General features: G+C 29.5%; 1 protein-coding gene across 1 annotated transcript in view; it reads right to left on the minus strand.

The window, feature by feature from the left end:
• The window catches only part of LOC111882398 (PHD finger protein MALE STERILITY 1), a 26,984-nt gene extending 15,927 nt beyond the window's left edge, over positions 1-11,057 (minus strand). Inside the window, exons 1-2 of the mRNA XM_023878769.2 lie at positions 10,763-11,057; positions 10,349-10,625 (exon numbers count right to left, since the gene is read on the minus strand). Coding sequence (XP_023734537.1) covers positions 10,349-10,625; positions 10,763-11,057 — 572 coding nt within the window. The remainder of the gene's footprint in view (positions 1-10,348; positions 10,626-10,762) is intronic.
• Positions 11,058-11,735: the final 678 nt, after the last annotated feature.

Genomic DNA, 11,735 nt, shown 5'->3' on the forward strand with positions numbered 1-11,735 from the left:
TATTTTTTTCTTGAAGGTTAAAAGTTCAAAACATGTTAAAATTGTATGCATAATGATTATATATATATATATATATATATATATATATATATATATATATATATATATATATATATATATATATATATATATATATATATATATATTGTACGAGGCAGCATGTTGAAATAAATATAACACGATATTGTGATTTAAAAAATGTGTTTATTGTTCTTGTGATGAGAGTTTAGTGGTTGTTGAGTAAAATTTCACACATAAAATTTTGGGTTTAAATCGTAACGCATCTAAATTATTGCTAATACTTTGTGATTGACCTTCCATTGCATGTAGGTTTTGATACGGGTTGGCATAAGCTGTTCATATGGTGTTCTTTTACCAATATTTTACAAATATGTTTATTTATATAAGGCTACATATTGACATAGATAAAAATATTTAACTTTAGATGTCATGTAATACCAATTAGTTGATTTATATCTTGGGCTATATATGTTTATGAATAATTATATACTAGCAATTGAGCTTGCGTTCTGCCACTGGTTTTTATGTGATTTTGTTGCATATTAGTAAAGTAGATGAGAGAAAATCATATTATATATATATCAGGGACGGATGATAAACATGAAAAATTTAAAAATAAAGAAATGAAAATGACATTTTACAAAGTTGAAGATGGAAATGGTGAAATTATATTTTAAAAAGTAAAAAGATGAAAAATATTATTTTACAAAATAAATGAGTTGTAAATGATAGATTATACAAAGTTGAGAGATTAAACTTAAAGTTCACGCATTAAGATGGTTATACATTGTGGTTTAACAATTGCACTCTTAGTTATAGTGTAAGTGTCTCACAAACCAAAAGTTGCATTTTAGTATATATATATTTTAAAAAGTAAAAAGATGAAAAATATTATTTTACAAAATAAATGAGTTGTAAATGATAGATTATACAAACTTGAGAGATTAAACTTAAAGTTCACGCATTAAGATGGTTATACATTGTGGTTTAACAATTGCACTCTTAGTTATAGTGTAAGTGTCTCACAAACCAAAAGTTGCATTTTAGTATATATATATATATATATATATAGGATGAATGGTGGTGGCTAGTGGGGCGGTACCCATGATATCGTCAATACTTCCCTTTCATAAAGATAGAGTTAGTTGTATTTGTGAGGGTTTGGTCGGACGGGGAGCATTCTCAACCTACTCTCTCTTTCTCTCTATGTGTAATCTCTCAACCTATGCCGTATATGATTCAGTACTTGTATAATGGGAGTGAGTTGGAAAAAAAATGAATTCATTTTGTTAGAAGTTGGGAAAAATGAAAATGATAGTAGAGAAAAAACATGATACGACACATAGATGGCAAAAGGGTTGGATGGTTAGGAATGACGAGTTCTCTCCATCATAATAGATGCACCTATGTGAGTTATATGATCTAAGAGACGAGGGATACAATGAAATGTGATGTAGAGTGATAAAAAAAAATTGGAATGAGTGATGGGGTATCAGATACATAGATTGTATGAAAGTTAAATGAGTTCTTAAATATTGTTTATGGAATACCTATTATGAAATTTGTATAATATATAAAATAAAGAAAATTGATTCATATAGACAAAACTACAAGAATGGTCCTTGTGTTATGTCACAATTCGCAAGTTTGGTCAAAAAAGTTATAGACTAGCACCAGTTGTCTAAAACTTTGATTTTGTTGTGAGTTTGGTCTAATTTGTTTTGATTTTTTTTTTTCAAAATGATGAGTTGATCATGTATTTTATTATTTTTGTTTTTTTATTAAATTTAATTATTTAAATAAATAAATAAAAATAAAATGTAAACACCCCTCCCCAATTATCTACCAATTTTTTTTGTAAACACCCACTTAACACTACATCACCGGTCAAACTACAACCACCACCACCAGAAGTCGCCGCCTATAGCACAATCATCACCACCTAAAGTCAGTATGAGGGAGATTAAGAGACATCGTCAAAGAAAAAGAGAGACAGAAACATAGATCAGAGATCAGATCTAAAATATAAGCCACAGACGAAGATGAAGAGCCACCGATGGAGATGAAGAGACATCGTCCGTTCTTGTTTCAACTCTTCACAAACGTAGATCAGAGCTAGAAACTCGAGCCATAAACATCGACGACAGAGGGTTTTCGGTGAAGAAGAAGAAGGACGATAGTGACAAAGGGTTTTTGGCAAAGAAGAAGGACGGCGACATCGCTCCGATCTGCAATTGAGAAAAAGGTGATAGCTTCGTTCGAGTTATTTTCCTCCGAATGATATAATGGTGGCAAGGTTACGATTTCTTATACCTAAGATCTTGCGAAGCCTGAGGTGTAACAGAGGTTCTCTTCGTCGATGTGCATATAGATTGGACACGATAAAGGCTGAAGATGAAAATCCTTTGGAAAATTGATATTGGTGGTGGTTTCATGGTGGTTTCCAAAGGTTTTGCACAGATCGGAAAACATTTTCGTTAATATTGTATCCCAATTTTTCTCGGCGAAAGCCACAAATCTAAAAAAACAGATCTTAGAAATCTCGAATCTGAAAAGCTTTTTCGGTGAAAACAAATAAACACTTTACGTCGGAGAAGGAGAGAGATGTGGAAAGAAAGAGAAACAAAGTAGAGGAAGAATGGCGGTTGTAGCGGTGGTTTTTGGTTGGTGTCGGTGGTTTTCAGCTGCTGGTGGTGATTACCAATACATAACAGTGGTTTCTGGCAGATGGCGGTTGTTTCTAGTGACACATGGAGTGAGAGAAAGAGAGAGAGATGGGTATTATGTATGTTAAAGAGATAGTGGGCGGGTATGAAAGCAGGGATGAGTTGTATTTAATTTTAATTTTCTTGTTTTTATAAATCTGAAAAAATAGAAAAATAAATAAGAAAAAAGAGAAAATTCGTCATTATAAAAAGTTTCAAAAATTTTGGACCAAACTCGCAACAAAATCAAAGTTTTGGACCATTGGTGCTAGTCCAAACCTTTTTGGACCAAATTTGCGAATTGTGACATAACACATAGACCATTCTTGCAATTTTGTCATTCATATATAATTTAAACAACCTTTATTAATTTTAAACATAAAAAAGGACAAAACTGCAAAAATAGTCCATGTGGTTTTTCAAAAATTATCATTTTGGTACAAAAAGTTATGGATTAATACCACTAGCCTAAAATATGAATTTTATTGGGGTATTAGTCCATTTACTTAACACTGTTAACCGTGTTCTATTAAATTCTTATAAAGTGATATTTTTACCCCCCCCCCCCCCCCCCTCCATCTATCTTTATTTACTAGACCCTTTATGTTATCTTAACGTTTGACCCCCACCTCTCACCCTCATCGACATACTAATCCTACCACATGGTGTTTTTTAAGACCAATCTTACCTCCATAATGTGTGACAAAGTCACCTGAGAAAGCTCTCTGGTGATATGTCGTCCTTGTGCCACCCATTATTTCAACTAATCACTAAACCAAAGCATGTTGATTTTTATATATTATTTTTTATGATTTGTAAATGTTTAATAAGTTTTTTTTTAATACGAATGTTATAATAGATGTTTTTAAGTTATTAAAAGTTATTATTTTTTCATACTTTTTGTTATTTATTATACATAAATCATCATATATTTGATATATAATTTATACTTTTTAAACAGTCTATAAAATTATTAATTAACGATGTATATCATCAATAATTTATAATTTTTATGTTTAATAAAACTATTAGGTTAACTATATGTTTGATTTTACTACTAACATTTTTTTAAATACAAATATTAAATACTAATTTGTTAAGAGTTATTATTTTAATTATACAACTATATTTTTATACAATAGGTGGATGAAATGTTACAATAAAATATAAATGCAAACTACAGTACAAATAATATAACAACTTTTATAATTAGAATCTGAGGAAATCACATATAATTTTGATAATAGTTAATTGTTTATAAATTATTAAATAAATAAAAAGTAAATGATTAAATAGATGAATCGTGTCTATCGTTTCCGAAAATATCAATTTTTTTTTCAATCTCATATATTATGGTTTTTATATTCTATCATGGTCCATATAAAATGATATTTATATCATTTTAAATTTATTTAAATATATCTATTTTAAAAAAATAAATAAATATATAATAAATAAACGGAACACCCCCCCCCCCCCCCCCCCCCTCCAAACTTGCCTTCTTTCTCTCACGTCCCAACAAATCCGATTGCTTTGGTCCCAAACCACTGACACTATCTCGTTGACTACCTTATACCTCCAACATCACCGGTGACTTACGTCGTTAGATTGATGTCGTCTCTTAACAACTTCTTCTATTACTACAACAGACATTTTTAACAATTAAATTTATGGAAGCTACTCAACCTATTCTTTCTTTCTTCACTCGTCTTTCTTTCATTGTTACAAGCAACCATGGCTGATCAAACCAATTGTCTTCTTAATTGCCATATTTCCACGTTGGAAAGGTTAAATTTCTTGAATTATTGTAATAAAAAGATTGAATTCTGGTCTAATTTTGAATTTTTTTGTGGGCGGGTTTTGACTAAAAACTGTTACTTTTACAAGACATCAAATGTGATTACTGTTTTATATATTAAGAAATTTTTTTAAAAAATGCTACAACACTGTATGATAGAAAATTCTAAAATGTTGTTTTATGGGAAAATATGTAAATTCATTTCATTTTTTGAAGATATATTTTTGAAATATGACTACTTTTTATGAATTTAGAAAAATCCGAAATACTGAAAGTTTTATCATTACAAAAAAGAAACCACGTTTTTATCATTACATAAACAAACCACGTTTTAAAATTTGTCATTAAGAACAAATACTTGGTGGAACACTAAGTAAGAAGAAAATAAGGAGGGTAGGTAATTTATCATTGAAGTACTCACATATTATTCTTTCATCTATCACTTCGAAAACTTTTAAGAAATCCGCGACCATGTAAACACATTCGATTATTAACAAACAACACGTATTTGTAAATTTTGATGATTTTCCCCTTAATAAATTAATTCATTTAAATAAAATACAACAAACTTTCAGTCATTGTACAAATCAATAAAAGATATAATTTATATTCAATTTCCTAAAGACCTCCCATAAAACGGTTTGAAAACCTTTCTTCTTCTTCTTTATTTTTTTATTTTTCAAATAGGTTTTGATTTCATTCACTGCCTTTGGACTAAGGGGGTTATTATTATTATTATTATTATTATTATTATTATTATTATTATTATTATTATTATGACATTCAATCTAATTGATGTAGTAAACTTATATGGGTTATGCGAATCGGCATCTTTATATAACGTGAATAAATTTGGATTTTCGAAATGAATATTAATAAACTAGGCGAATGCACGCGCGTTGCGCAGAAGCATCTATATAGTTGAAATCTTTACAAATATATGTTTTTTTAAATATAACAATAATATCGTTGTTAAATTTGATATAATAATTCGTATATTAAGTTGATATAGTATATTGATAATTTTGAATTATATGATAATATATACATCTATTAAAACTGCATAATCTCAATCTTTTAAATGACCTCTACGTTCGGGTTACTCATGAATAAAATTAAATATAATATATGGTTTAATATTATTTATAGTTGTTGTTATTGTTAAATCATTTTTAAAATTTATTTGTTTAACGTTTTAATTTCTATCAATGTAATTATTTAAAACACCAAACAATTTTTTTTTTATTTTAAATGTAACAATATAATCATTTATATATAGTTATTTTTAACTATTGTTATTGTAAGTTATTTTAAGCTACTTATTTCAAAACTTTTAACGATTATAAAAATATCTTTAGGAAATATTTTAGTGAATTGATATTACAATTTAGTTTTTGTATTTAGCACTTCAATTTATCACATTTCATTATTCACAAAATATTATTTGAGTTTTTTTTAAGTGGAACTGAAATTTATATCGACGTTGATCCTTTAATGTTATATTTAAATTAACAATTTAAGTATTTTGTCCATACAGTTCAAAAGTTGTAGCTTTAAATTAATAATGGTTTACATACAACAACATATTAAATCTAATAAATTAAGTATAAGATGTTAAAATTTAAAGACATAATTTTATAAGTAAAAGTAAAAATATTATTTAAATATTAAAATTTAGTTTATTTTTTTATGACACTTTAGGTTTGATACTTATTTAACCTTATTAACCAATTTATAATCATTATTAGAAAGACACTACAATTTATCACTTTTAACTATTTACAAAATATTTTTTGGGTTGTTTAAGTTGAACTAAATTTTATATTTAAGTTTATCATGTAAGGTTATATTTAAATTAACAATTTAAATATTTTATACAATTGATCAAAAGTTGTACCTTTAAAATTAATGATAATGGTTTACATATAACATATTAGGCCTGATAAATTAAGCATAATATATTAAAAGTTAAAAACAAACTTTATAAGTATAAGAAAATATATTTTTTTAATATTGAAATTTAGTTTATATATGATTATACTTTAGGTTTGATATTTATTTAACCTTATTAACCAACTTATAATAATTATTAGAAAGAAATTGAAAAGTCATGGGAGTTTCAAATGAATGTGGTTCAAGAAAAAATGCAAGCTTTTGTAAGTATATAATAATGATTGATACCATTTAGAGTGACAGAATCATCTTTTTAGCAGGCTAGTTTAGCGGTAGTTTCCAAATGGATTGATTCCGAAAAAATAGTATTGTTGAAGTGAATTGTCATAGGTTATATGTTTGTTTTCTCTCTCTTTAAACTCTCTCTCCCTCTCTCTCTCTCTCTCTAAATTTAGGTAGTTGTATTTCATGCATAAAAACTTATACCAAAATATTTTTTTGAAGGTTTAATTAGTACGTAAATTATTATGGTTTTAATTAGTTGTATTTCATGCATAAAACTTATATCAAAATAATTTTTTATGGTTTTAATTACTACGTAAATTAGTTTATATGTTTTTAATGTTTTATGAATTAGTTTTTATGATTTTGATTAGTTTGTGATTATTTAAAAAAAATGAGTGAGTTGTGATGGATGAGAAAAATAGATTTACATGTGTTATATGTGTTATAAGATGAGATTATTAAAATAAAAAGAAAGAAACAAGTTGATGTGGCATAGTGTGCAGAGTGGGTTTGAAGGGGTGGAAGTGCAACCTTATATAAGGCTATTAAGTATCGACTTTATGGCTTATGTGTCAATAGTGAACATCATCATAAATAAGAGTAAGAATCTTATGGTGGTGGTGTAAATTATGTATCTTTGCGAAAACACATAATCTCTTTTTCTTTCTACCTTTATTCATCTCTCTCTCTCTTGAAAATTTCATTTATTTTATTTATATAAAAGTAGTGATGTGGTGTAATGTGTATTTCTTAAGGTGAGTAAGGATGTAGTGAAGCTGATGTGGTATTAAGATGACGATACACACATTGTGGATTATACATGATGGCCTAAGATCTAACTTTTAGACTTTAGATGAAACTTTTAAGTATGCTATACAAGAATAACTAGTCTAACTCTAATATATTATAAATACCAATTGATTTAGATTTTTCGACGTTTGGGTTAGTTGATGTTCGTATGATTCAATATTTTAGGGTTTGGAATAAGTAAATGACAACCTAACCCTAAAGAAGCCCTTTTATACCCATAAGAAAAACAATCGATTGTTTAAATTCCAAATAAGTGTTTTATACTTTCGTTTTAACTTATGTTATTGCAAATGTAGATAGTATGAATACAAATAGGGTTCAAAGGTTTTGTATATCGCACCATAGCAATATACAACAACTATATTTAAACTATACAGAAGGCATAAGATGAACCTAAAAGTAGCACTATCGTTAAGCAAGAATTGCATTTTGGAGAATAGTTGGATTCATCTTTAACATATAATGTTGTATGATATACAAAGGGGACCATTCGTAGCTTATGTGGCAAGTTGGCCACGGTCATGCACACCATCCCCGGTGTGACGACTATGCCACTTCATGGAGATCACAATGAATGAACATGGACAAATAGGAAGCAAGGTTGATACATTTTGATGCATTGGGGTATTTTTTTTAAGTTGTTAAATAATGCTTACAATGTAAAAAAGAATATAAAAAATTGTTCATATAAATTTACCACTTCAAATCATATTCTCCATACCCTTTTTTCCTTCTTCTAACAAACATTCAAACATCTTGGCATATTTCCTACTATGGAACAAAATCCCAACACCTCACCAACAAACCGCTCCCGAAATATCGATGGGCCATTTTTGCTAGATATGACTCCGCACCAATTTTCTAGAATGGATTCACCTTAAGGTGGTTTCATGAATTTTCTTCAAAACTCTCTTATCTCACAACAAGCACTCTTCCAACATCCTTTCCAACAAAAAAATTATTTCCAACAACCTGATTTTGTGCAACCACCTCATCGTGAACCACAACTGATGCCTTCTTCTCCCAATGGAGTACAAGAAACACAATTCAAATAACCAAAAAATCAAAGCATAAAAGTCAAAAAGCCTAAACCTGTTTCAACATGAACGATGAAGTGGAAGGAACCGCTTTAGCTAAGGCTTGAATTACGACTAGCCAAAGAACCGATAAAAGGGAATGCTCAAATGGGAGATGGTTTTTTGGGAAACCGTTCGAAACATCTTCCATGAACAAATGGATCAATGCGAGTATCAAATGACCGACCAATTAACTTCCAAATGGCATGACATGTGGTTAAAAAACTACAAAATGCAAAGAATTTCACAACTCAAGAATAATCACAAGAGTGGGACGAACAATTTTGATTTCTTTGCGGTGACACTTAAGCAATACCAAGAGTCGCAACCAACTTGAAAAGTTTTTCCTTATGTGAATGTTTGGTTTGAGTTGAAGAAATGTCTCAAATGGCTTCTTACCGAAGATTCGTTTTCTTCTGGTTCGGAGCGCTAGATGAAATCTTAATCGCATAGTCAATCGCACAATTAGACTGGTGACGTTTATCGACATTAACGATGACCCAAATGAGTTTCAAGATGAAAAAACTCTACGTCGGCCCATTGGAAGAAATAAAGCAAAGAAAGCAGCTTTCGGCTCTAGTTCGAAAATTTCAAAGGCTAGTAGTATCGATCACTTTAAAGAGAAATTTGATAGATACGTCCAACTCCAAGAAGGGAAGGTTGAGATCATGGAGGAAGAGAACACAACTTGTTAAATAAAAAAAAGAAAAGATTTGAAAATATTGAGGATCTAGAGATATAATCTGTGGTCATAGAAAGCATCAAAACTAAATATATGAATATGTAGTTTTATTTTTCAAATGTACTGCAATTTCTTTCTATGTTTTTATTTGTTTTTAAAATTTTAATTTAAGTAATGTTTCGATTTTAAGGAAAATATAGTATTTCTATTTCATTTAATTAATTAAAAAATTTCTTAATTAAGAAAATGAAAAGATAAATAAATTTGATGATGTGAGGCGGTGGATATAACAAATATATTGTGACGTTGGTGTGGTTATAAAACTATACGGAGTGGGTGGTAAAACATACGACATATTCTAAGTTTTTACCACAAGTCACGTGTGACTTTCTCTCAAACACCACCACTAATGTGTCTAAGTGTTATTCTCCCTAGCCAACTTCACAATTGCTCACAATCTCTCTCATTCTTTCCTCTCTCTATCTCACTCTTCTTCTTCACTCTATTTCCCTCTTCCACCAGTGAGTATACCGTTTTCTAAAAGCTGGTGAGATGTTAATGGCGTTAAGGTGGGCTGATGTGGCCATCTCCTATGGTTAAAAATCACAAAATCATTCTTTATAGCCTAAGGTGATGTGTAATGATCTGGTAGTAATTTTCAAGTGGTTAAATAGTAAATATATCCCATGACCTTAGGTTTATGGTTTATGTCTTTAATAAATATTAATTAATGGACCTTTTTCACGAGACAAATGAGTTTTTACTCAACCAAAACTAGTTTAAATTTTAATGCTTTGGATTATTTCTCCATAAAGTCAAGAGAACCACCTTTAGACTAATTAATGGTTTGTTTTATCGATCTATTCTTGTTTAATTAGTTCACCGGCAAATATGTAATCATGGAATTTAAACTCAATATGTGTAACTTAACATTAATAATTAATTCTTTGGCAATTGAAAATGTCAATAACACTTTTGAATGAGTTCTTTAGATTTCTATGTCTTACGTGTCAATATTATATACGCTAATCAATAGTGTCCTATATCATAGAAATAGATCATAAATTTTCAAACTAACCTGGCTTGCAAGCAGGAACAAAGACGATTCCAAAATTCCATGACAAGGTGCCCAGCTAAGTCCGAACCCATCTCCAATCCATTGATACACAGCAAATGCCCAAATCCATTAGAGTGCAACACACCATGCATTGTATGCCCATTTAATTCCACAAAATTCAACTTACCCATTACTATGTTGCTGTGATTTCCTTCATAACTCAAGAAAGCTGTCATTGTATCCTTTGATGGAACCAAAAAATGATACTTCTTATTGCATATCATATGGTCTCCCCACCCTATGCTTTCATGTTGCCAAAATCTACATTTAGTTATTGTATCTATATGTATACTCGTATGGGAAACATATATATTAGACTTTTTTTTTTTGTTAAAGTGGAAATCAAGATTTATATAGGAAAGATGATGACTTTACCAACATATATACAATGCTTGCAATGACGATTTAGTGATGCTTCAACTGACTCTTCCACAACAAATAACAAGACATGAGAAGGAGGGTGGCGATGAACTTCAAGCTGAAAGGACCAAAATGTCATTCCATTCACAAATGCCATTTCGACATTTCCATATTCCAAAAGGGCCTTCACATTATCACGGAAGGTGCCACAGCTCTCTATCGGGTACCCTTGTTCACCAAACGCCTTGAACTTAAACACCCTCTCTACTCTCTTCCTTTTCTTGCATCCACTTGGGTCTAAAGACGACATGTTTAGCTAGAGAAGAAATCTGCAAAGCTGATTTAACGGGATCTTGAAATATTACATAGTTACATGTACAGATCGATCACACAAGATGTGCCTATGTATATAAGTAAAGATGTGTGTGTGTCTAACAATTTCATATATTAGAAATTAAGTCGAGTGGCTATGTGCGTGATTGAGCAAATCTATCGCAAAGTGATGCATGCATGGTTATTGTAGAATTTTGATTAGATTAAAGGAAACATGCGTTTGATCATGCAAGTAGTGCATGGTTCCGACAATTTTTGTGGTCAGTCGAGGCGCACAGCCATATATCTTAGGAGTGACACACAATGTTTCTTGGCCAACTACTCCATCATATCGTTAATACTTGAATTGTAATTCTATATTTATGTTGTGCAAAATCGTGTGATTGGGTTTTGAAGTTTTTTATTTTTTATTTTTATTTTATTTATTTTTTTTTATAAATACGCAAAAGTCTTGCAAAATAGAGCTCTTTCAAATTTATTGTAAAAATATAGTTGGTTTCCTTGGCCCAACTACAAAGTCAAGTGCGTTTTCTTTTAATTTTTGACCTTTTCAAATTACATTTTTAGTACTTAAACTTATATTATTTGTTCTTTCTTAAATATTTATTTTTTATTTTTTATTTTTATTATATCAATTATATAAATTCGTACCTTT

This window comes from Lactuca sativa, chromosome 8, assembly GCF_002870075.4.
Source record: "Lactuca sativa cultivar Salinas chromosome 8, Lsat_Salinas_v11, whole genome shotgun sequence".
Lineage (NCBI taxonomy): Eukaryota > Viridiplantae > Streptophyta > Magnoliopsida > Asterales > Asteraceae > Lactuca > Lactuca sativa.